General features: G+C 42.4%; 2 protein-coding genes across 9 annotated transcripts in view; one reads left to right on the top strand and one right to left on the bottom strand.

Moving 5' to 3' along the window:
* The window catches only part of clcn2a (chloride channel, voltage-sensitive 2a), a 48313-nt gene that overhangs the window by 16222 nt on the left and 6854 nt on the right, over nucleotides 1-25237 (top strand). For 2 of the 8 annotated variants that reach the window (XM_058067255.1, XM_058067259.1), the window contains exons 2-20: nucleotides 6152-6320; nucleotides 11885-12016; nucleotides 12498-12626; nucleotides 12967-13100; nucleotides 14324-14404; nucleotides 15053-15076; nucleotides 16162-16240; nucleotides 16398-16523; nucleotides 18648-18732; nucleotides 19018-19119; nucleotides 20400-20502; nucleotides 20618-20773; nucleotides 21606-21675; nucleotides 21755-21865; nucleotides 22443-22656; nucleotides 22735-22868; nucleotides 23692-23918; nucleotides 24233-24350; nucleotides 24441-24520. In XM_058067255.1, the coding sequence (XP_057923238.1) occupies nucleotides 6152-6320; nucleotides 11885-12016; nucleotides 12498-12626; nucleotides 12967-13100; nucleotides 14324-14404; nucleotides 15053-15076; nucleotides 16162-16240; nucleotides 16398-16523; nucleotides 18648-18732; nucleotides 19018-19119; nucleotides 20400-20502; nucleotides 20618-20773; nucleotides 21606-21675; nucleotides 21755-21865; nucleotides 22443-22656; nucleotides 22735-22868; nucleotides 23692-23918; nucleotides 24233-24350; nucleotides 24441-24520 (2274 nt within the window). Of the gene's footprint in view, nucleotides 1-6151; nucleotides 6321-11884; nucleotides 12017-12497; nucleotides 12627-12966; nucleotides 13101-14323; nucleotides 14405-15052; nucleotides 15077-16161; nucleotides 16241-16397; nucleotides 16524-18647; nucleotides 18733-19017; nucleotides 19120-20399; nucleotides 20503-20617; nucleotides 20774-21605; nucleotides 21676-21754; nucleotides 21866-22442; nucleotides 22657-22734; nucleotides 22869-23691; nucleotides 23919-24232; nucleotides 24351-24440; nucleotides 24521-25237 lie in introns of those variants that run through there. The other 6 variants (XM_058067257.1, XM_058067260.1, XM_058067256.1 and 3 more) reach the window with 6 other exon arrangements.
* Nucleotides 1374-4746, bottom strand: LOC131125588 (zona pellucida sperm-binding protein 4-like). The gene is made up of 8 exons (XM_058067264.1): nucleotides 4409-4746; nucleotides 4155-4342; nucleotides 3935-4035; nucleotides 3315-3472; nucleotides 3063-3255; nucleotides 2176-2323; nucleotides 1650-1725; nucleotides 1374-1560 (listed from the first exon to the last, which is right to left on the bottom strand). The coding sequence occupies exons 1-8, from the start codon at nucleotides 4698-4700 to the stop codon at nucleotides 1424-1426; spliced, it is 1293 nt and encodes a 430-aa protein (XP_057923247.1). The 5' UTR covers nucleotides 4701-4746; the 3' UTR covers nucleotides 1374-1423.

Here is a 25237-nt window from a genome sequence, read left to right as displayed (position 1 = left end):
GTTAATTGGCGATTCCAAATTATCCATAGGTATGAATGTGAGTGTGAATGGTTGTTTGTCTATATGTGCCCTGTGATTGGCTGGCGACCAGTCCAGGGTGTACCCCGCCTCTTGCCCAAAGACAGCTGGGATAGGCTCCAGCACCCCCGCGACCCTCATGAGGAAAAGCGGTAGAAAATGAATATTGATTTGGCGTGCATGAGAATTTGGAAAGATAAACATATTACTCTTTATTAAAAAGCATTCTCTTAAAGTTGTTTTAAGAGGCTTAAGTTTAGGTTCTTTGCCTATGATCATGCTTTTCCTTGTTGCCATCACTGATACGCTCTTTCCAGGCTTGCTGATGTTTGAAGACTATTTTCCAAGAAAATTAAAAACCAGAAACTCAATTGCGCTCCAGTTACTTCCCACTGTAATTAGGGCACCAAGACATCAACAGTAACATAATATCCTGGTATTGAGTTTTCTCCCCCAGAATAATAAACCATGTCATTTGCAATACCTTATTAATTTTAATTAAACCTGTAGCCACAGCATATTCTTCCCAGTGGTGAAACCACTCCTCTGGGATGTGCAGTTTGTCAACATAGCAGACACTTAATGGTTGTTTGTTATCCTCCTTCTTGAGATGGCTGGCTTAGAGTCTGTGATGCTATATGTCACTGATGTGCAGCCACCATCCTTAAAAAAAAAAAGGCTTCCAACAGGTTGGAGGTTAACATGAAGGGAGATGAGCATACTGACAGCATGGTTCTCTTTGCTCTTCTGTCAAGAGTAAAGCCATATATAGCCACTGTGCTTTCTATCTGCACCCCTCCACCCCCCCCACTCCTGTTCATATGAGCAGAACAAGCAAGTCTGGAGGAGTCGTGATGCCCATTTCAATGAAAGCAGGGGGTGGAGGAGTTGGGAAAAGGAGGCGTGCAGGGAGGGAGAGTGATGCAAGTTGCAGCATATAGAAATCTACAAGGGCAAGAAAGTCTTAGTGAGAATGGAGACAATGTGATCCTCATCTTAAAGTGGCTCTTTGGCTTGGTAGGTGGGAAGGGTCTGATTTAGAGATAAAACTTAAAATTTTAATACAGTACTCATTCTGGGCTCACAGCTCCAGTTTAACAAGTGTTCATTTATTTAAAGGGCAGTTTTAATCGTACATTTTTATGCACTGCAAAACCGCATACTTTCAAGTCTTGACAATTCGTGAATAGTTTAGATTCATGACTTGCGCCGCATTTGCAGTTTTCGGTTAATTTAGAAAAGACCCATTTCTCAGGCGTTACATTGACTTTTAGAATTGTAATTTCTGGACCATTAGTGCTGTTGCACGCAAGGTCAAGGGAGTGACCTTCATACAAGCAATTGCACACTACAGAGTGCTTTAACAAGCCTTTATTAAAAGTCATGACCAGTTTGCAGTAGATAGTCATCTCTCCCAGTTCTTAAGAGCAGAAGAGATATTTGGCTCGTCAGCAGAGAAAGACTTCAGTGGCGTCAGAATCACCTCCTTGCTTGAGACCAGAGCCTCCTGGTTTTGAGACTTTGCTGCAGCCACAGAGCGACCTGTACGATTGGGACACATTACAACTTCCTGCATGTTGGTGTCTTTTTTGGCAACACGTGGTCACCATCTTCCACGATGGGTTACTCACGTTGTCGACGGCATGGTTGTTCACAGGAGCGCATGCTGCTTTGATGGCACACTGCTGTGGCACAGTGAATAAAAATCTAGGAAGTTGTAAAATTAGTCAGATTGTGTATATGCAGAGTTCAGGTCTACAGCAGCAGAAGTGCTTTTACAATTCACAATTCTCATTTCTAAATGGTGCAAGACAATTTCCTGAACCCATCGACAGAAGCAGTGTCATTTGTTCTCTGGAAATCTTGAGAATAGCAAAAACATGCACAAACTTTGAAAATGTAACATGTTTAACAAGCTTGTGCAAAAGTGCTAACTCCATTTTGCTGTAGCTCAAATCTCTGCATGATGTTTAACGAAATACATTTCAAAACTGTTAGTTACAAACCCAACAGTAGTTTGTCAGCCATACTTCTGGATTAGACTTTTTGCTTTCAGACCCTTTGATCAAGTGAAATGTTTCCAACTTTCAAGTCTCACATTACCAACTACGTATATAAATATTTCCCCCATTCCAGTAAAAGCAAAGACCATATTACCCTGTCCTTCTGTGGGCTGAAGGCGTTTTGATCCACGAAAGAGAACATCTGGTAGATGAAACGTTTGTAGTGTGTTGGGTATTGAAGGCCAGAAGACCCACGCACAGGCACGATGGTGGTCTTATAACCGTCCTCATGGTAGGGGCATCTGCAGACAAATAGTCCTTAAACCAGGGGTCTTAAACGCAATTTACTTGGGGGCCACTGGAGCTCGGGTCTGGGTGAGACTGGGCCGCATCAGGTTTTCCAAAAAAAAAAAAAAAACTTCACTTTGTTCCAATTTTCTACAAGAAAAGCTCTGATAAAACATTCCACTGTTCTCAAATATCTTTTTTCTACACAAAGATGAAAAATAAATCAAGAATAAAGAAAATCAATCACAGTAATAAATAAAAACTTAAACCACATATAGTTGGTGGGTAGACAAATTATTTTTCAGATTAAAATTAAAGCATTATAAGAGCCTTGTAGACATGACAAAACACGACTAGTCACATTTATACTCTTTACAACATTGCGCAACTGCAGGGTTATGAGACACATGCCAACTCGCAAACTAGAGAGCTAGCGACCTAAACGGTAGCCTTCAAGTTATTTCCTTTAAACTTAAATAGCCAAAAACTTACCACTTCCACATGGATAGGGAGGATAACTATTAACAGTTATTTAACCTTTAACATGAACATTAATCAAACGTAATATTTTTTTCTGGGTACATGATACCATACAGCATCCATATCAAACTTGCGCAAGCCACACTAACATTAAACTTTCATATCAAGGCAGGGGCTTCAAACTAGTGTCCTGCGGGCCACGTGTTTGAGACCCCTGCCTTAAACCAAAGAATGTTCAGAAAACTGACCTTTAACCATAATAAAAGCATTTACCCATCAACTAGGATATCCCACTGGGGCAAGCTCTGATGATTAGGGGTTGTGGTGGCCCAGCAGTGCTCCAGGTTTAGGACTACGTTGGGGTCAGCCCTCCCGAGAAGGCGCACCTCAACATATACTGGTTCCTTCAGCACTTTGGTGATTGGGTAGTCTGCTGCAGCGTAGAAGGAGCTGTACGCTGCCTCTTCTGGAAGCAGAGTTGAACTTGAACTCACCAAAAATACACTTTAAGACAGTAGTACTCACCCTCCACACATCCCTTTGAGAGACACTTTCCATTGCCCAGTCTGAGCTCTACTCTAATCTCTCCGGCAGCAGCGACCGACACGGGTGGAGGAAGTGCGTTTATTTCCATGATCACAGCCTCCACAGCTGTGCTTGAATATCGACACTGGAAGAGCAACCTGTTGGTAGGGAGAACAGGCCAGTTGGTTTGATGCCAGGTTCCCACTAAGTGCCTGTGCCAAATTTTTGTCACTATTTTACTCCAAATGGATGCACTGATCTGAAATCTGAAAGTCTGACCCATAAGTTAGACTTGAAATTTGACAGTTCAATGCACCTTACAGACCAACTTCAGGGGTTTCGGCCTGATGACCATGACATTGGGTACACTTGTAGGGGAACCAACAAGCACATGTCCAAAATTTTAGGACTAGTTGAAAACCGTGGCCACCGTCAAGCAAAACATATTTGCAGGGGGGGGGCAAGCGAAAAATCACCCAAAAGTCAATTGATTTTACTTTTGCGTATGCTTGCATATCTTCAAATATGAAGTGCATCATTTGACCTGAGCCATCTTTGAACTCACTGCAATTCTAGCATACATAAGCAGTGTTATCAAATGCATCATTGCATTCACTCACTCAAAATGGCTGTCCCTGGTGATTGAACCTCTGGGGCCAACTCCTACTTCATAGGATGACGACATGTGGTTCTCATACACCACATAGCCATCTTCCTCCAGCTGTAGAGGATTGTATAAATAGACAAGATGCACACATGATCACTTCAACTACAGGATTGCAATTAAACTTTAAATTTGAAGCTTTCCCGTGTCTTGACTGTACCCCCCCCCCCACTCACCTTGACCGTAGTGCCACACAGGGTCATGGGGAACTGAAAGATGGCAAAAGTGGATGTGGCGTCAACTGAGCTGCACGCAACGTCATTCATTTCCAGCAGAGTCACTGAATTCACATCCACCGGGGGCAAAGTGGACTCACGAGACACCACCACCACAAACTGGCCATCTTTGGTACACTGCACAGTCACTGATAAAAAAAAAAAGAGTTCACATTATTTGAATGAAATCCATCACAGAACACCAAGAGAGTTACCTGCTTTGCCATAGTAGCACTGCCTTCCATCATGGCAGCAGTTGATGTCTCTACACTGTTGATCGGTGATATCCACAGTGCCACACAAGATCTTTTCATTGTGTGCCACTTGACATTTATCAAAATGGTCCACGGGTGCAAGCGGATCTTTCACGGTTTTTTGAGGCAGTGGTGCAGGAGGATCATATTTATTTAGAGTACCGAGCCATTGACGCTGAGCCACAACAACATCCCCAGCTAGCAGGACTACAATCACCACCAACACACCAAAAGGACAACCAGACAGCGCCATTATGGTGCTTGCAACTACTGTAGACTGCAGCAACAAAGCCTTACTCCTCAGATGCAGGCTTTATACGTGATTGATGACTCGCTAGTTGCTTGGGAGCCCCCCCCTCTCATCGTTAGGAGTCAATTGAGCGGCAGCCCTGTGGTTAATCAGCTGGGGGTTGACAGGTGGAGCTCATTGTCTGATACGGCTAAAAAAAAAAAAAATCTTTTTCTGACTAATTCAAACATGAGGTTTTTAAAGAACATTATGTGACAAGCTGGGTGTGTGTGGATATAATTGTTACGTTGTTTTGAGGATTTTATTTATTTTTAATTGCAAGGATTTCACATAAAAATTTGAGAATATATTAAAATATAGGCTGCATTTAGAAGTAAAAAAAATGGATCATCGCTAAAATGCAGTAAGCCCGGGAAGAGGAGGTATAGCAAATTGTGTAAGCCTACAAACATTCCCATTTCTAAACTAAGGCCCATTGAAAAATGGAACTAGGATTTGCTGTAGAGTTGCCAGTGTACTTCCTGAGAACGCTGAGTGCAAGCACACAACTCTCATTCCAACATCAAGTGGTTAGCTTGCGCGCCTCACAGCTAAGAGACCCGAGTTCAATTCCACCCTCAGCCATCTCTGTGTGGAGTTTGTATGTTCTCCCCGTGCATGCGCGGGTTTTCTCCGGGTACTCCGGTTTCCTCCCACATTCCAAAAACATGCTAGGTTAATTGGTGACTCCAAATTGTCCATAGGTATGAATGTGAGTGTGAATGGTTGTTTATCTATATGTGCCCTGTGATTGACTGGCGACCAGTCCAGGGTGTATTCCTGCCTGAAGACAGCTGGGATAGGCTCCAGCACCCCCGCAACCCTCATGAGAATAAGCAGTAGAAAATGAATGAATGAATATTATAATATAATAATATGAATATAAAAATGTTAAAGTAATAATAATGAAAAATCTGTAGGTTTTTATTATTTTGACCCAGCCTAATTTTAACTTAATTTACAGTAGCTATGCAGCATCAGAACCTCAAACGCTAAATAAAGTTGATCCATTTAAGCCACGTTGTGCATTTGACTTAGATTTGAACGTAGTTTTTTTTCCTATAGTTGGTACGTACGTTTTTGTACATTTATATTTGCATTCTAAGTTATAAGAATGATTCAATACACGTTAGTCACTTTGTGCACATACACAAAAATAACTGAAAAGTCACACATTTTACTTTTTTTATACTTTTTTAAATTCAAAAGTAGGAAGCACCACCACACAGGGTTCCACCAGAAGGACTCACACTAGAAATCCTCCATAAATATATACACTAATATATATAAATTATGTATTAATTTCATGAAAAAATGGAAAACAAATCAAATTCATATTTTAGTAAATACTCTGTTGACCATTTTTTTCATTGTATTAACAATAAACGTGTGAAATCTCTCTCTGACACATCCAGATGTATGGGCGCTATACCCAGGAGCTGGGTGTCTACGCCAAGGAGGAAGCGGCCCGCCTACGGGATGGCGGAGTACGGAACGGCGGAGGACTGCGGCGGAACACCAGCGTCCGTAGTCGTGCTGCGGATCTGCAGGAGTACGAAAAAGATCCATGTGGAAAGTGCCAGTGTGAGTCATCTTTAAGGAAGAGTTTTATCTTAGGTCAGAGGGTTTAATTTAGGCACAGGTCATAGGTATTGACATGCAACCATGGGGTGGGGGGGGGGTGGGGGGCGGCTGGGGGGGTTTAAAAGATACTAGCTGTGCTCATACAATATCGTACTCAAGTAGAGCACAGAGGGGCTACCTGAAAGAGAGATGTGACTGTGATTAGATGTGACTGATCTCAGCAATGACCTCCAGCCAAGCAGGCTGTCTCAATGTCAGACAAAGACATACCCTTCTTCTGGCTGGTCCATTGTCTGTGTGTGTGTGTTTGTTTGTGTGTGTGTGTGTGTGTGTGTGTGTCTGGGATGTTTGCTCTGCTGAACGTGTGCTGGTGCCAGTGTTGTTTTGTTTGTGCAGCGGTCTCATCAGTCACATTACGTTGTGTCTTGTTTTATGAGCAGATAAGGGAGTGGCACCATTTCATGTACAAAATACGTCCAACCACCACCATCAACAATAACATCTGTGGGTTAACCAGCTGGGTCAGATCATCATATGTGATGGGAAAATTGAGAATTTACTTATATTTACAGATATACTGTCTGGGGACTCTGTGTTACATTTCATTACAAGGTGTCTCTTCATGTAAATACGTAACCAAGACACCATTGTTTAATCAGGCTGTCTCCCCAGTTTTCCACAACGCATACTAACACTTTTATGGTGATTTTAGTTGAAAAGGAAATACGTACATAGGCAATATGGATAAAAGTGTTGTGACACATCTCTTAATCAATGTATTAGTCAATCAGAGTTGTGTTAGACCCATAGATTCTTACATCATCTTAATATTCATGCTTCAAAAATGGCGGGAACAATGTGGCGGAAGGAGAGTTCTGTGTGAGAGGACCCCATCAACCACCTTGGAGGTTCTGTGACCTCACAAATAGACACATGTTGCCACTGACACAGTCCAAAGGTCTCAGAAAATGTTGTCTTCCATTTTGCATGGCAGTGTAAGGTTTGTGTGTCCCCTATGGTGCAATCAAACAAGGTAAAAAAAAAAAAAATCAGATTCTATTTACATGCGCTTTAAACTTGTCTGTTTAAAACATTATGCAATACTCAGTGGAGTTGTCAATCATAATAGCGGGACAGGAGATGACTGTCCATAACTGTTTGTTATGGTTGCACCTTCATATTTCGGTCAGGGGTTGTCCATGTTTCATCGACTGCTGCATATACAAACATGGAAATTTGGTTTTCACCCTGTTTTGATTTAAAAAGCAAAAATCAACTCTAGGTATTTCAAGACATTTTACATTTTTTTGGTAATAAGTCATGGAACTGGAGGTCATAAAACTGGAGGTAGCAGAGATGAGGATGCTGAGGTTCTCATTGGGAGTGACCAGGATGGATAGGATCAGGAACAAGTACATCAGAGGGACATTACATGTTAGAGGCCTTGGAGATAAAGTCAGAGAGACCAGACTGAGATGGTTGGGACATGTCCAGAGGAGAGATAGTGAATATATTGGTAGAAGGATGCTGCCAGGTAAGAAGCATAGAGGAAGACCAAAGAGGAGGTTTATGGATGTAGTGAAGGAGGACATGAGGGTAGTTGGTGTTAGAGAGACAGATGCAGATGGGGGAGATTGATTTCCTGTGGCGACCCCTGAAGGGAAAAGCAGAAAGAGAAAGAAGAAAAAGCCATGGACCAAAAACAAAACATACAGCAGTACAGAAATGGCACACAGATGGCACTTTGGAAACCGCTGCTTTAGATGATAATGATATACTTTTCCTACACGTGTACTTTCCCATAAGTGACAGCTTGATACGTTTGTTTGCCCTTGTGCCCAGTGATCTGATTCACGCAGGATGGATAGATTGCGCCGCAGGTGAAAGCACATCTAAATCATGGCCCGCCACAACCTGCTTGTTTTTATGGGCGCCATTTAAAACCATCACCAACCTGGCCAAAAACTGATTTGTGCTCTGGCCGATTTGTATTTTTAGATTCCTGCTTCTGGAGGCTTGAAGGCACTGCCGCTGTTGTGTCTTTTGTTAAATAATAGTGCAGCAAATTTGACAGTGGGAGTTTTAGAGTTTCCCTCTTGAGTGTGTGTGTGTGTGTGCGTGAGTGTGGGCGCGTCATCTTTGTGGAGGCTGGACGACTGTACATTTGTGCACTTTGATGAGTAACCAAAGCTGCAGCTTTTTGGACAAGGATGGCCCACGCATACATCTCTGCATTCTTTTTGTGGTGCTAAAAACATGCCGCAGCTCCTGAAGTACATCTTTCTGATATTGCATACATCTCCGTCTTCTGGTGTAGTGTGAATTAAAAACAAAACCTATCAAAAGGAGCTCGTAGTGACGCCACGTAGAGATGCTCCATGTAATCCTGCATGTGTTCATTGTTGGCATCCTGCCATGCAGCAGGTGGCCTGACTGCAGGGTAGCATGGCTTCTCATGCGATGAGTTGTGTCCCACATCCCCAAGGGAGCCAAGCTGCATCCCATAGTGACCTGAATCCCTCGCAGTCACTCTTCTATTCCCCATTCAGGCTTTTTCCACCATATCCGTATGTCAGCTGATGTCATGTGACTTCAATAAACAACTAGAATGTCAATAAAGCACAGAAGTCTTCTAGATTTGGATTTGTCCATATGTTAGTCGAGTGGTTAGCGCGCAGACCTCACAGCTAGGAGACCAGGGTTCAATTCCACCCTCAGCCATCTCTGTGTGGAGTTTGCATGTTCTCCCCGTGCATGCGTGGGTTTTCTCCGGGTACTCCGGTTTCCTCCCACATTCCAAAAACATGCTAGGTTAATTGGCGACTCCAAATTGTCCATAGGTATGAATGTGAGTGTGAATGGTTGTTTGTCTATATGTGCCCTGTGATTGGCTGGCGACCAGTCCAGGGTGTACCCCGCCTCTCGCCCGAAGACAGCTGGGATAGGCTCCAGCACCCCCGCGACCCTTTTGAGGAAAAAGCGGTAGAAAATGAATGAATGAATGAATATGTTAGTTGGTAGGCTATTACCAGGTTATTTGAGAACCATGGACAGTTCCTTTGATGCTGCAGCGACTGAACTATAAAGTCCCTATATCAGTACCTTTATCAGGACAACCAACCAAATGAAATGGATGGGTTCCTCCTTGGGGCCAATCTTGTCATTTTCAGTCAGGTATTCACACTGTCATGATTGCTTGAAGGCAAAGACAAAAAAAAAAAAAAACGCTATCAGATTGTAGAGCTGCATAAGCAAAGAACAACACAGACAGGCTAACTCTTAAGATGAAGACTCTATCTAAAAGAACACTCTTGATGACAAAAATATACACATTCTGGACAGAGAAGAAGAATGGTGTGAAAGTGTGAAAAAGCCGTCTATGTTCAGGTTGAGAAGCTATCTCTCAATGGGGGGTCTATGACACCACCTTTCTCCCACATACAAGCCTGTCCTTTCGTCCTTTTTCCTACAAGACAACAAATAAACAAGAAACACCCACCTTGCCTTCTGATGGGTCCAAATGACCATCGTTGGCGGGCAGAGGCCCCATTCCATTTGACACCACGAGGATAACACAAGAGGATAAACAGATTGGATGCTGCACCAAGCTCTCAGACTAGTGCTATACTATCTAGTCTGACCAATCTATGTCCCACTTAGTCTTTGAGTATGATTGATGAAGGCTGCTCGGATGAGAGGCGAAACATCTTCTAAGACAACCTTAACAGTGCAGTTGCTGTCGATTGAATGCCCTGAGAAAACAATGAGCTGAATGATTGAGAACATTCACAAGCACGGCATAGAAAACCTGTTTATGACTTTGTCAATAGAGCCCTGTATACATGAAATAACATGCCTATACACTCCTATTATTCATTGTTTACATTACATTATATAACTCTTAGGCTGCAGGGACTCAAGACGACTGCTAGCTACCAAGCTAGCGAGATAACCAGTTAGCCTCATATTTCATTTTATTCATTCATTCATTTTCTACCGCTTATCCTCACGAGGGTCGCGGAGGGTGCTGGAGCCTATCCCAGCTGTCTTCGGGCAAGAGGCGGGGTACACCATGGACTGGTCGCCAGCCAATCACAGGGCACATATAGACAAACAACCATTCACACTCACATTCATACCTATGGACAATTTGGAGTCACCAATTAACCTAGCATGTTTTTGGAATGTGGGAGGAAACCGGAGTACCCGGAGAAAACCCACGCATGCACGGGGAGAACATGCAAACTCCACACAGAGATGCCCGAGGGTGGAATTGAACCCTGTTCTCCTAGCTGTGAGGTCTGCGCGCTAAGCACTCGACCGCCGTGCCGCAGCCTCATATTTATTTCTTCTTAACTTACGAAGCCGAACCGCTTCCACACAGAATGGGAGGAGAGGTGTAAGGTGTAAGGTAATGTCTCAATGTTATGTGTCATTACTGTCACCTAGTGATCAGGATACTACACACTGTATTACCTGTATTCCAACATTTTTTTAAATAATAATAAAGCACACATATAGCACAGCCTCAATTATTCCTTACTGTTGCTTTAGTTCAGTATTTCCACCAAAAAGATTATTTTGTGAGGTTAATACTGTAGATATGAGACAACATTTCTCTTCTCCCCATGATGACTTAAAGTTTTTTTTCTTCTAAAATATAGATCTAGCAAATGTGTTAGTAGCACATTAGCAGCCTCTCAGGGGACTGGCACATCTATGAATGCTCTGGATAGATGACGTGAATTCCAAGCTTTGGCAGCGGTCCGCAGACAAGAGAGACAAAATTAGTTCAGTGATGCTCCTTTTAGCTGACCTACCTCTCAGTTAAATGGTGTAACATAACGGTCGAGTTATCACCATGACCCAGTGTCGGCATTTTCCAATATTCACCACATAATCGCCTCTTTTATAGCGTTGCCGCTCATTCCCACTGCACTTGTACCTGGTAAATACGCTATTAGAATGCATAGAAATACTGTCTCTATTTCAATTCTGCAGCTTTGCGGCTCCTCCTCTTACAGGCTCTCTTGTTGACATGAATATGGTGAGGTCTTTGCACGTTTCATTATTTCACAGACTGGGTTTTACAAAAGCAAACTCCTTCTCATTAACACTGGGTGTACAAAGCCTCTATACAAACATCCCACATAATGAGGTTGTTTTCTAAATCTCGCCACTGATTACAATTTGGATCTTTGAGGTGTTTTTTTCTTCTTCTTCTTTTTCTACAAATTATTATTCTCCCCATTCAAATGGAAATGCCACATGGAGAGTAAAATTGGTTTGTGGTTGGATATAAAAAAATAAGGACATCATTATACGGGTTGTCACGCCTTTTTTACCCTTGACACGTGTATACAGCTTTTTGACTGTATGTGTACATTTTGGTACGACTCAAAAGTGGATCCAACTTTAGTTTGGATAGTATTATATTATATTATATATTAGATATAATAAAATGGTTAATAAAATAATAAAATGGTTGAAGATGCTGTATGTAAAATGTGCTGATTTGTTTTCCCGTTCTTGTTTTGTTTTTCTTTCATGTACCTTCCTTTCAGCATGTGCATCTCGCTGCCAGAAGTTCCTGATCTCACGGGTGGGGGAGGACTGGATATTTCTCATCTTGCTGGGGCTGCTCATGGCACTGGTCAGCTGGGTCATGGACTACGCCATCGCCTTCTGCCAAGAAGGTAAGAAGAGGGGCAGAGAGCAGACAGACAACATTACAAGAATACTCATTTAAGTTCTTGCAAATTGTAATAAAATACTTGCATAATGTATTGCATTTCATTCAGTTTTACTATTTTTGTTATTGTCAGGATTTGTGGCAGGGAGAAACGATGTCCCAGGGTGAATAATATTAAAGTTTTCTTGAGTTGTGGAAGAACAACCTGTGACAGAAAGCTGCATTGGAATTCATTTGGGGAATAAATTTAGTGTTATGTATCACACCAACATGAATAATTGATTCAACTGATTAAAATGAATGAGGAATAATTCAGTAATTCAAAAAGTGTTATGACCAGGGGCCACAGATAGAAAGTTTGTGTTTGTTTTTTAACTTCATTCTTAGAACTCTTGTGACATATTCCGCACACAAGCGGTTTTATGGTGATTTTGAAGAGGATGGTGGTTATCAATGACACTGATATGTATTTGCGGTGTGTGCAGCACAGAAGTGGATGTACGGCGGCCTGGACAGTAACATGTTTCTCCAGTACATCGCCTGGGTCACCTACCCTGTGGTGCTCATCACATTCTCTGCAGGTTTCACGCAGATACTGGCTCCTCAGGCCGTGGGTAGGACACACACATTTAATTCCTAAACACATGTTTGGTATCCCTAATTCACTGTCACTGTTCTTTGTTTGAATAATGTATTTGGTTCTGTAATGCTCCATAAGGTCTCCAAGGACATGGATGTACATTTCTTTCATGGTCACGCCTGCAGGAAAGCCATAAAATACAGCTCTAATGAGATGTGCATACAAAAAACTATATGAATATCAATCAGCCATCCCACCTCCTTTTTGTTCGTCATTTATTCCTCTCATCCCCTCGCTCTGAAATTGCTTCCTTTCAACTCCTCTTTTCCCTACGCTCCATCATGGCAATGCACCTGGCATCTTGTCATCCTCAGGCTCGGGCATTCCAGAGATGAAGACAATTCTGAGGGGAGTCGTCCTGAAGGAGTATTTGACTTTTAAGACATTTGTGGCCAAGGTCATCGGCCTGACCTGCGCCTTGGGCAGCGGGATGCCTCTCGGGAAGGAGGTAGAGAAGCTTTTCTTCTTCCAACACCTCCTCCGTGTTCTTTAGTAATAAGTGACAGTTCCCTGAAATGATGGAATATGACTTTCTGCTTGCGTCTTCAATGTCACACAGCTGAGAGGACCTACTTTTTGGCCATCCAATTGAATGTAGACAACCCAATACAGGAAAAGATGACCCCTTTTTTCAGAAAAATAATTTTAAGACATGTCTATATGTGCCCTGTGATTGGCCGGCGACCATTCCAGTGTACCCCACCTCTGGCCCAAAGACAGCTGGGATAGGCTCCAGCACCCCCGCGACCCATGTGAGGAAAAGGGTAGAAAATGAATGAATGAATGAATTTTAAGACAATTACTGAAATACCAACTGGTAGATAGTAGATACCTAAAACGGGCCCGATTATGCAAATTTTCGGTCGTTTATATTCTGGACTCCTATAGAGCAGCTACACATGAAAACCCACACCGGTAGCTTTCTAGATCTTCCAGAATCTGCACCTATTCCAACTGTATTTCCTTGGATTTCCAAAACGGTCTGTTTTAATTTATTCCCACTCCTCTGTGATTGCTAACACTCCCAAGTGCTCGAGGACTTCCGGACGACTACCAAACCTCACTTTGCATACAAAAGATTGCAGCAGAGCGGTGGGGAGGCCAGGCCTACAGCTTATACCCGGGCACGCCCATATAAGGACGTCCAGGTCACTCTGACATCACAATGAGCTGGTGTTAGAAAAAACGTCTTTCAGGGCTGACTTCCAAGTGAGCTAAATGCGCTAACCTCACTATCTGAAACTTTAGCATCGTTTAACAGGCGAATACAACAACATTTTACATCTAACAACATTTATAGTTTATACTAATATATACTATACTAATTTAAACTTCATCATATCTCATAGACATCTCAGTTGTTTGCTAACAACCTCTGTTTTCCATTGGGTCTCTTTGTCACTAGTTGACTGGTGTGTGTGAATGACAAAAAGAAAAACTGATACATTGCTATTACATGGATAAATCTCCAGAATATAAGATTAAACATCTTTTTCAGATTATTTCTAGGGAGCAGTCAGGTCAATGTAGTTTAACAGTGTTGAGCCAAAGAACAACAACAATATCCCAATCTTAGGCCCTTTCTCATTCAGGGGTCATGATGTTAAAGTCTACTATTAAAACAAACATATGGTCTGCCATCGTCCAACTTTTGTTCGTTCTGCTCCTCAGGGACCTTTTGTCCATGTTGCCAGCCTGTGCGCCGCCCTGCTGAGCAAATTCATGGCAGCTCTGTTTGGTGGAATCTACATGGTGAGAATGAACCTATTGTCATTTGAAAGCATTAGTTCCATTCTTTGGCACATACTCTCTCCAATAGCGGGATGTGCGTGTGAATGTATTATTACACTTAAGAATCATCAGCTTTTGGAATCAAAACCCAACTTTCACGTGTCAAACTGATAACTTTATGCTGAGTTTGACGCAGTGTCCTCAGTTTCTTTGGTCCTGAAGCACCTCAAATGCAAGGCAAAAGGCAGGCCTTGATGTTGGCTCTCTGCCACCCAACAGGACACACTCTCACCTCCACACCTTGGACTTCACACGTTGTGCTTCTTCTCTCCGTCCGCTACCCAAAGCGCCGACGTCACCCACGCAATGGAGGACGACAGACGACAGCAATATGTTGAAGGAGGGAGCGCTGCTTTCAGCTCAGTTAGGCTCTAATAGTCCAGGGGTGGACCTCGACCCCCCCCTGTTAAACGTAATCAGTCTGGGAAGATGTTCACTCAGAGCCCGACTCAGACTGTTTGCCGAAGCTCATTTGCTGCTCATTTGAGTTTGTGTGATGGTGGAAATGAGCTGGACATGTGCCAGGAACGAAAAAGGTAACTTCTGCACACCTCCACTACTCACACATCTTTCTTGTCTTTTTTATCCCCTCCCCTGTTACTGCTAAAGGAAGAGCCCTTTGAGGGAAGCAAGGTACGACGTTGCAGATTCCATCAACATTAATAATCCATGCCGTTCATATCCCGGGAATGATAGCTGGACGCCTTTCCATTTGTCTGCATTGTGTTTGATTGTGTTCAGTGAGCCGCCACAGCCATCGATCTGTGTTGCCCATCATTCTGTGCAAACATGTCCGTCCATGATTTCAACATATCTCACTGCTCATGTGGAACATCATTCAATGTGAAAGGATACAGCAAGCAGCTTTGTGGTGCAGCATTTTGCATTTGTGGCAGAAGTGTCTCCTATTCATAACAAGAGGACGCATAGTATGTATTTGCTTGAATGACAGGAGCGGGTACTCCAATTAACCCCTCTATTCAGTTACTCTCACAGTACCCAGATGTGTGGTTTACAATAGAGCCAAGTCAAAAAACATTAATTGTTTTAGCTTAGTTTTATCTACCTCTGCATGCGCTTTCAAATATTGCCACTCAAACTCATGTGTGTTACGACACTTACTGCTGTTTACAATGAACATCATCCTGGATGAGCAGTTTTGCTCCTAATCAATCAGAATCATTGCACAAACATTGGTCATGACCAGTACAACCATTTGGAATGTCATGAAGAAGAAGTTCTTCTAGGTCTAGGGGTTAGCGCGCAGACCTCACAGCTAGGATAATACATTTTATTTGTATAGCGCTTTACAGAAGAATAGAGTTGAATAAAAGCAAGTAAACAGAGTAGAAGACACACCAAAATACAACATTCATTTGTTAATACGCAGTTAAAACATGAGAAAAAGCGGGGCGGGGCACAGCAGTCAGATATAAAGAGTTAGATATTAAAAACAGATTTAAAGAATGAATATAAATATATGAATGAATATATATATATATATACAGTATACCGCGACCCTCATGAGGAAAGAGCAGTAGAAAATGAATGAATGAATATACGGTATATATATTGGGTTTTCAGCCTGATTATCGCCTGCTTCCAATTCACGCAGCCGTCCTCTTTTAGGTCAATCAGTGTTATTTATTAAGTATTCACGGTATGTTTTACGGTTTGTTTGTTTTTTTGCATCTCGATATATTACTCTAATTGGACAGAACGAGTTGAGAAACACCGAAATGTTGTCTGCTGCTTGTGCGGTCGGTGTGGGCTGCTGCTTCGCTGCCCCCATTGGAGGTAAGATGACACAACTATGACAAAATCATGAAGATATTTACTGGAGATGATTAGCAAAATCATGATTGTAATTAGGGAGGCCTAAATAGACTTGTGGCCTTCTGCAAGAAAGTGTCTTTACATAAACAAGAGGTTTGTGTGTTTGTGTGTGCTAAAGGGGTGTTGTTCAGCATTGAGGTCACGTCCACCTTTTTTGCCGTGAGGAACTACTGGAGGGGCTTCTTCGCTGCTACCTTCAGTGCCTTCATCTTCAGAGTGTTGGCGGTGTGGAACCAGGAAGAAGGTATATAACGACTCCATTTTTTTTTTTTTACCTTTGGGTAATATTTTAAAACACTATTTGAAAAACATCAGGGGTGTCCAGACCTTTTCGACTGAGGCCCACGTAACATAAAAAATTGAAGAATGCGAGGGAGGGGGCATCTGTTGTTTATTAAAACCGCAAGATATATTAAATATAGATATATTAAATATATATTTTTTACAGCCTACATCTCCAGGTTGTGGTATAGGTGCTGCTGAAAAGGGGGGAGGATGAAAGTTAAAAATGTACTATCCGGAACCTTCCACAATGTTTGTGCTATTCCTACCCAACTCCAGGCTTGCATCAATGATGATTGTTTTGTACTGTGTTTTAAATTTATATTTTGCAATTCTTTTCTATTTTTTGTTTTATACATTTCAGTTTATTAATACATACAAATATATATACAGTCTCTACATCGTGGTTCAAACACTGCTCCCTCACGCTATTGCAGTTTTTCACAAATCAATTAATAAATGATTGCTGTTTTGTGGTTGACTGTGGCCTATTATTCATCCAAAAATATTGAAAGGTTAGTTATATGCAGTATTCTGGTCACTAGATGTCAGTAATATTTGATTCACACTGCATGTATGGAGTCCTTAATGTAAAAATTAAACCTTTTTTAGCTGTCTATTTTTTATACTTACTTTTATCCTTTTTTATCCTTTTTTGATTTTTCCAATATTTTCCAATGGTAAATATAAAACTAAATGAAAAAAATCTGTAATGATAAATCTAACACACCGTTTTGGAAATCCAAGGAATAGGTGCAGATTCTGGAAGATCTAGAAAGCTTTCTGTGTTGTTTATCATGTGTAGCTGCTCTGTAGGAGTCCGCAACTCAATACAAAGGGCAGAAAATGAGCATTAAAGGTCCCCTTTAAATTAAAACCTGAATAAAATAAATCTCAAATGCAAATATAAATGTTACATATAAATGCTAAATTTAAATCTAAACCTAAAGTCTTGAAATTAAATCTTTCACACATACAGTATGCAAATGAACCACGCCCCTCAGTGTGCACAGACACACACACACACACACACATCTCTGTGTGCTCTGATTGCAGCGTTGAGGTTATGTGTGTCCCCAGGAAGGACCAAGCATGAGAGACTGAATGGGTGGTTTTGGCAGGCATGCGTGCTCAACTCCAAGGTGTACTTCGGTCGCTGTTTCGGTTCAACCGGCCGAGTCCAGCTGTGGCAGTTTGATCATTTCCTCATCAAGCTTCATCTAATGTTCCAATTACACAAGTGGCCAAGTCAATGGCCAATTATTTGTAGACTTATTATGCTTTTTTATTATTATTATTAAAATTATTATGTTTTTACAATGTTGTATGACCAAAGCGCTAGATACGTAGTGAGGTTGGCGCATTTGGAAGTAAGCTGTGAAAGACGTTCCAGATGGCTCTGAATCCTCGGTTTCACCGAGTCTTTTCTATCACCGACTCTTTGTGATGTCACAGACCCACCCACCACCCCACCCCCCCCAATTTCACACTGTCCCTGAAAAAAATTTCATATGGCTCTGCACGCTCGGTTTTATTCTAAAACTGAGTTCTATTCAATGCCATACAGACTTCCTTATATAGGCGGTAGATTGCCTGCAGTCAATAAACACGGACCTACGTTTCCAGAAGTCCTCGGGAGCGCTTGGGAGGGTGACCAATCACAGCGGAGTGGCCGTATCTAGAGGAGGGCAAGTGGTGGAGTAATTAAATAGAACGTTTGTATTGGAAGCAGGAGGTCCATGGAAAAACTGTAGAGACAGGTGCAGAATCTGGAAGACCTATACAGATTTATGTGCGGGTTATCATGTGGAGCTGCTCTACAGGAGTCCACAAAGAGTCAATACAAAGTGCTGAACATTTACTGTAAAAGCTCATATTGTATCTTGACAACAATACATTGGTTTATGAAATCATACATTTTGCTATTACACGGTAGAATGCGCTTCATTCATTTCAAAAATTGTGATTAATCCGATTAAAGATTTTAATCATTGACAGCCCGAGTTTGAATCCAACTTGTATTTGATTTTGTTCATAACGACATGACTACCGAGTGTTTAAACAGCAGTTATTCTTCCGCCTCTAGAGACCATCACAGCTCTCTTTAAGACCCGCTTCCGTCTGGACTTCCCCTTCGACCTTCAGGAGCTGCCGGCGTTCGCCATCCTTGGGTGAGTGTGTGTCTTTGGAGTGACGCCAGCTTTAAACTTGATCCCCCAACCAGTTCCTAAGGACGCTTCAGTCTTTTCAACCTCCTCATTCACATTTCTGTCGAGTGCGCAGCTTGATTTGTGTTTGATGATCAAGGCATGAAATTAACTTTTCACCCTGTCGATTTAAACAATTTTATATACCGAGACTTTATAATAGAGAAAGTCAGTCAATGAACACAAACACAGGTCCCAAAAAAAAAAAGTCTCTGGAGTCATTTGTGTCATTGCTGCTGTCTTTTGCAGCATTGCCTGCGGCTTCGGCGGTGCCCTCTTTGTGTACTTGAACCGTCACATTGTGGAGTGTATGAGGAAGCAGAAGACCATTAACAAGCTCTTACTGAGGAAGTAAGTATCTCATCCTTGATACACAATTGGCAGACCACCTGCTGTTCGCTTGTACACAGCTATATGGTGATATGGTGTAGGTAACAGGCATCGTATCAAAACCCGACTGATTTTAATAAAGATGAAAGGTCACATTTGGTTGCAATCGTCACCTATCATTTTGCAATCGTCCTTTCACGTTCCAACATTGCTCCTTCATTCAATTGCGTTTTTTCAAAAATGTAATGTGTTTTCATGAATAAGTGTTCGCTGTTTTGTGGTTGACTATAGCCAATTATTATGTTGTATTCTGGTCAATAGGCGTCAGTAATGTTACATTGATGGGACATGACACTATGTTACTGTATATTCCGCATTGTATAATAAGGCACAGTTTCAATTAATTGGTCTATTTCTGAACTTAACATAATAACATAATACACAATAACATAGGGCGGCACGGCGGTCGAGTGGTTAGCGCGCAGACCTCACGCTAGGAAACTAGGGTTCAATTCCACCCTCGGCCATCTCTGTGTGGAGTTTGCATGTTCTCCCCGTGCATGAGTGGGTTTTCTCCGGGTACTCCGGTTTCCTCCCACATTCCAAAAACATGCTAGGTTAATTGGCGACTCCAAATTGTCCATAGGTATGAATGTGAGTGTGAATGGTTGTTTGTCTATATGTGCCCAGTGATTGGCTGGCGACCAGTCTAGGGTGTACCCCGCCTCTCGCCCAAAGACAGCTGGGATAGGCTCCGGCACCCCCTGCGATCCTCGTGAGAAAAAAGCGGTAGAAAATGAATGAATAATAACATAATACATTATTATGTTAACAATACATAAGGCGTACTAATCAAACATGCCAGGTTCCCTCTCATCATTGACCGATTTTGGAACACATCAGGCGCACCTGATTATAAAGCCCACTTTTAAGTGTGCCTTTTTGTGCGTAAAATATGTACCTCATCTTCACAATGCATGGATGGAGTCAGCCATCGCATGTCGCATTCTGACCAATACGGTACTCTATAAAGTGTACCTTTGAGACTCCTCTTTAACATTTTGCTCAAGTTTAACATAAAAATTTGAGTGGTTGTTAAATCTGCAAACTTTAAGTTGTTTCTTTTGTGCCCCCAAACTTGTCCCCCAAATTGTCCCGGTGTCTCCTGTTGCCATGTTAAATGGGTCAGTCCCACACATCACAGGAGCTATTTATGGCAGCGACTCCCTCACCACCTGCACTTCAAAGTAAATCTAGCTACCCCATCTTTGTGACAAGCACACCCATTAATGACCCCACAGTCCCTCTCTTCCTGTCAGGCGCCTGGTGTACCCGGCGCTCGTCACCCTGCTGGTCTCCACCCTCACGTTCCCGCCGGGCTTTGGGCAGTTTATGGCGGGACAGGTGAGGAAAAAGAATGGACACTTTTGCTGATTGTATTTGAAGTATTTTAAAGGAAGAAATATCATTTCAAAACAAACCACAAAGCATTGGCAATGCTTCTTTTTTGCCACCACAGCTGACACAGCATGAGTCTCTGGTGGCACTCTTTGACAATCGCACATGGTGCCGTCAGGGCGTGGCTGAGGAGTTTGACTATATCAGCCACCACCATGGTTGGAAGCACCCGCAGGTCAACGTCTTCATCACGCTCATACTCTTCATAATAATGAAGGTGAGTCCCACACACACACACACACACACACACATGAGTGATGATCCAACCTTTTTCCACTCAGGGCCACCGCATACTGAAAAATCAAACGATGCAACTTTTTTTTTTTAATAATGTACCTCGTACCGAAGTACGAGGTGATAAGTGGAATCTTAACCAATCAAATGAAACCTTCTAATTGCCTTTAAATGTGCAGGGCACACTGGATTACTCATCAGAGGCCACAATGCGTGTCACCATGCAGACTACCTCTGTTCCTGACAGTCACATTAAACACAGCAGCAGGCTAATCCAGGGATTTTAATGAATACAAAGATCTACATGCTGATTCAGAAAGTTACATTAAATTAAACATTTAATAGTTGTATTGAAGTGTCCCCGACACTCTGAAAAACCTGACTGTGAGGTTTGGTGACAAGTTTCCACAGTGTGCACCTGCGGTTTTGTCACAAAATTGTTGCTACGCTCAGCTGAAAATGTGGACACTGGTGCGCCATCTCGGCGCAGCCCAGTCTACCAAATTACCAAAGTGGTGCGCTGGACAAAATTGCATGGTGACACACCTTGTCTTTATTATCATAATATTCTAACTTTTACTTAAGCTAATGATCCTAAAATTGCAAGTTTATTACTTGTTTTGTTTGTTTACTACGTCAACTTTATGCTATTGTAAAAATTAGTTTTTTTCAATTTTTGCTGTTGTTTCTTGATTTTTTTGTTGTTTAACTGTATTTTAAGAATGCACCGGGGGCCAATAAAAACAGCTGGGGGTGGTAAATGGCCCCCAGGCCACACTTTGCACATCCCCTGACTTACAGTTTCCTTTTCTCAGTTCTGGATGTCCGCCGTGGCCACCACCATGCCCGTTCCATGCGGGGCCTTCATGCCAGTTTTCCTCATTGGTGAGTAACATTGCCCACGAGACAAGAAGTTGTTCCTATGATAACCGAATAAAAACATCATTTTATCGACTGTGGCCAGGTGCTGCATTTGGCAGGCTGGTTGGAGAGGTCATGGCTGCCATGTTTCCTGACGGTATTCATGCTGATGGCAGTGTGTATCCCATAGTCCCCGGCGGTTATGCAGTCGTCGGTGAGTCATCCTCTTGTCTCCATATATGTTAGAATTATTTGATTCACGTGTTATATTCTAATATATATCTAATTGAGCTTCATAACCAGTTTTCAGGCCATGTGCGCTTCTTTCAGGCTTCCATTTTGACATTTTTATTACCTCATAGCAGTTTATGGAATGTGACTGATGGAAATTGATCCCACTTAGGTTCAACATCACATTTCTGGCCCACCTGTAATAGAAAATCACTTGTTCTGCAATAGTCTGTCTAACAAAATGGAACAACATGCTGCGGTAATGGTGTTTTTCTTTAACGTCGCTCATTGAAATGTTGATTTTGTCTTGAAAAATAATTTCACAAAACCGGTTATAGAAAAAGGAATCATCTTATGCTGAGGTCACTACGGTATTTAGTGATTTGTGCTTGGTAAACACATAATCACTCTGTAGTTGTAATAGTAAAGTGTCACTATACCAGTAAAGTCGACGTAACATTAGAAATCAGTCCAAACAAATTCAATCGATGGCCATCATAATTCCACAATGATAAATAAAATATTCCTATTTTGAGGGCAGAATCCCCCCTCTCCCCCAGGTGCTGCAGCGCTGTCCGGGGCCGTCACCCACACCGTGTCCACAGCAGTCATTGTCTTCGAGCTGACCGGTCAGATCTCACACATCCTGCCTGTGATGATTGCCGTGATCCTGGCCAACGCTGTGGCCCAGGCGCTCCAGCCATCGCTGTACGACTCCATCATCCGCATCAAGAAGCTGCCCTATCTTCCAGAGCTCGGCATGGGGCATCACGAGTGAGTCTTGACCTTTTGTCCAATCACCTTCTCATTCACATAACCTCGCTACCTCTCACCTCTACCTCGCATTTGCAGGAAGTATAATATCCGTGTGGAGGACATCATGGTGCGGGATGTGCGCTACATCACTCTAACCTCGTCATATCGGGAGCTGCAGGAGATGCTGCTGACCGGTCAGCTTAAGACGCTTGCACTGGTTGAATCCATAGGTTAGTTCTATAAACCTAATAAAATAGCGAATGGTGGGACTCATAAATGGGTCACTCATGATTCTGTTTCCTTTGCTAAGCTGGGTCAGAGAGTTGTGCTGCCCCACACAGCAGACAAAGGACAGGGAAGGTCGGAAGCAGCATAGACAAAAATTACAAAAATGATGAATTTAGTAAGCAAAGTATGTAAACAGTGTGTTATTGTGTGTTTTGCAAGGGTTAAGCAAAATATCAGCACCTTTACTCAGACTTGCACCAACATCTAATATAATGTTGTTGGTTTTTTTTGGGGGGGGGGACACAATTTGTAACATTTGAGATAAGCTTATTATAACCTTAACTAAGTCAATAATTATAACAAAAGTTAGCGGGTATTTTTCCAAAATGCGTTATAATTTTTGGAGCTTTATTTTTTGTCATTAATATAAATGTTATGTGGCGGCACGGCGGTCGAGTGGTTAGTGCGCAGACCTCACAGTTAGAAGACCAGGGTTCAATTCCACCCACGGCCATCTCTGTGTGGAGTTTGCATGTTCTCCCTGTGCATGCGTGGGTTTTCTCCGGGTACTCCGGTTTCCTCCCACATTCCAAAAACATGCTAGGTTAATTGGCGACTCCAAATTGTCCATAGGTATGAATGTGAGTGTGAATGGTTGTTTGTCTATATGTGCCCTGTGATTGGCTGGCGACCAGTCCAGTGTATACCCCGCCTCTCGCCCGAAGACAGCTGGGATAGGCTCCAGCACCCCCCGTGACCCTTGTGAGGAAAACCGGTAGAAAATGAATGAATGAATAAATGTTATGTGTTTTCTTCCCGCTCCAGACTCCATGATCCTCCTAGGCTCCATTGAGAAGCTCCAGCTCCAGTCTCTGCTCTCGCTCCAGCTGGGTCGCCAACGCCGCCTGGCCTACCTTCGCCAGCTGGCCCTGGACAGCGACACCAACGACCACCTGCCCAGCCTGACCAGCGACAGCACACCGAGTTCACCCTGCAGCCACGCCGCCATTAATGCTCATCAAGGGGTCCGCTTCCTGGTGAGCACCCAACAGGTGTGAGGAGAAGCCTGGCTTGGGGTGGGATGGTAGGGCTTAGAATGAGACACAGCATGTGTGAAGCATGTCGCAGTAGGTAAAGGCGCAGATGGAGTTTATGGAGCACAGTGGTGGTAAGTGCTTTGATTGATATGACGTCCTTTCAGTTGACATTAACACTCTGGTCTTGTGTGTCTCTTGTCTGTGCACTTACCCGTGCTGTCTCCTTGGTTCCTGTGCATGTGCGCCTTCATTTCATTTTCTTTATATATATATATGCATGTGCATGCTTATGTCTGTGGCTCTCTTTTGTTAATGTGTTTTCCATCCAGATCTCCACAGAGGAGTCTTCCTCCTTCAGCCCAGCGGTGGTTTCCAACATTCAGCAGCTCCCTCTCAAATCGGCTTTAAAAACTGTATCTGCAATCAGCAACACTGACACACCGAACAGTACGTCATCACTGCCAACACAGGAAGAGTGATTCATTAAAGAGAGTTAGGTGATTAACATCTATTTTTAATGTTTTTTCTTTCTCCTAGGCTCTCAGACGCTCTCCTGCGCTGACCAAGACAAGGAGCTACTGGAGGTGAGAGCAAGCCTGACAGACATCAAGGGTCAAGTGAGTGTGTGACGCATGCGGAGGGTGGGTGCAAATTGTATATTTTGGTTCCTTATTTCACCTTTTTGCACTACAATATGTGACAGCTCCATGCAGATCCACTTTTATTATTATGTCAACTAAACATCATGGAGCATCAGTGGTCATTCTAAGGTCCCATAAGGTTACCATAAGATGAAAAATAAATAAACAAATCAAGAATAAAGAAAATCAATCAATCTGTAATAAATAAATATAATAATAATAATAATAATAAACCTGCAAATAATAAAAACTTAAGAAACCACATATAGTTGGTGGGTAGACAAATTATTTTTTCAGATTAAAATGAACAAAGCATTATTAGAGCCCTGTAGACATGACAAAACACAACTATAGTCACATTTATACTTTTTTTATTTACAACATATTGCGCAACTGCAGGGTCTTGAGACACATGCTAACTCGCAAACTAGAGAGCTAGCTAATGCGTTGAAATTTCCCTTCAAAGCGTAACCTTCTGCACGCTACACTCCTTAATGCATGGGAAAGAGGCATGCCCAGCTCTTATCAAATGCACTTCTGCCACCCTGTGGCCGTTTTTAATGGTTTAAAACTGCACTAAACATGATGTTTTTTATAGTGTGCATTTCCATCCTCACCTCTTTTTGCCTCTGGTGCAAAAAAACATAAAAGATGTATGAATACGTCCTTGGGATCAGATGTTGGGGTTGAAAA

The sequence above is a fragment of the Doryrhamphus excisus genome, chromosome 3 (genome assembly GCF_030265055.1).
Source record: "Doryrhamphus excisus isolate RoL2022-K1 chromosome 3, RoL_Dexc_1.0, whole genome shotgun sequence".
Taxonomy (NCBI): domain Eukaryota; kingdom Metazoa; phylum Chordata; class Actinopteri; order Syngnathiformes; family Syngnathidae; genus Doryrhamphus; species Doryrhamphus excisus.
This window is presented reverse-complemented; position numbering and strand designations above follow the sequence as displayed.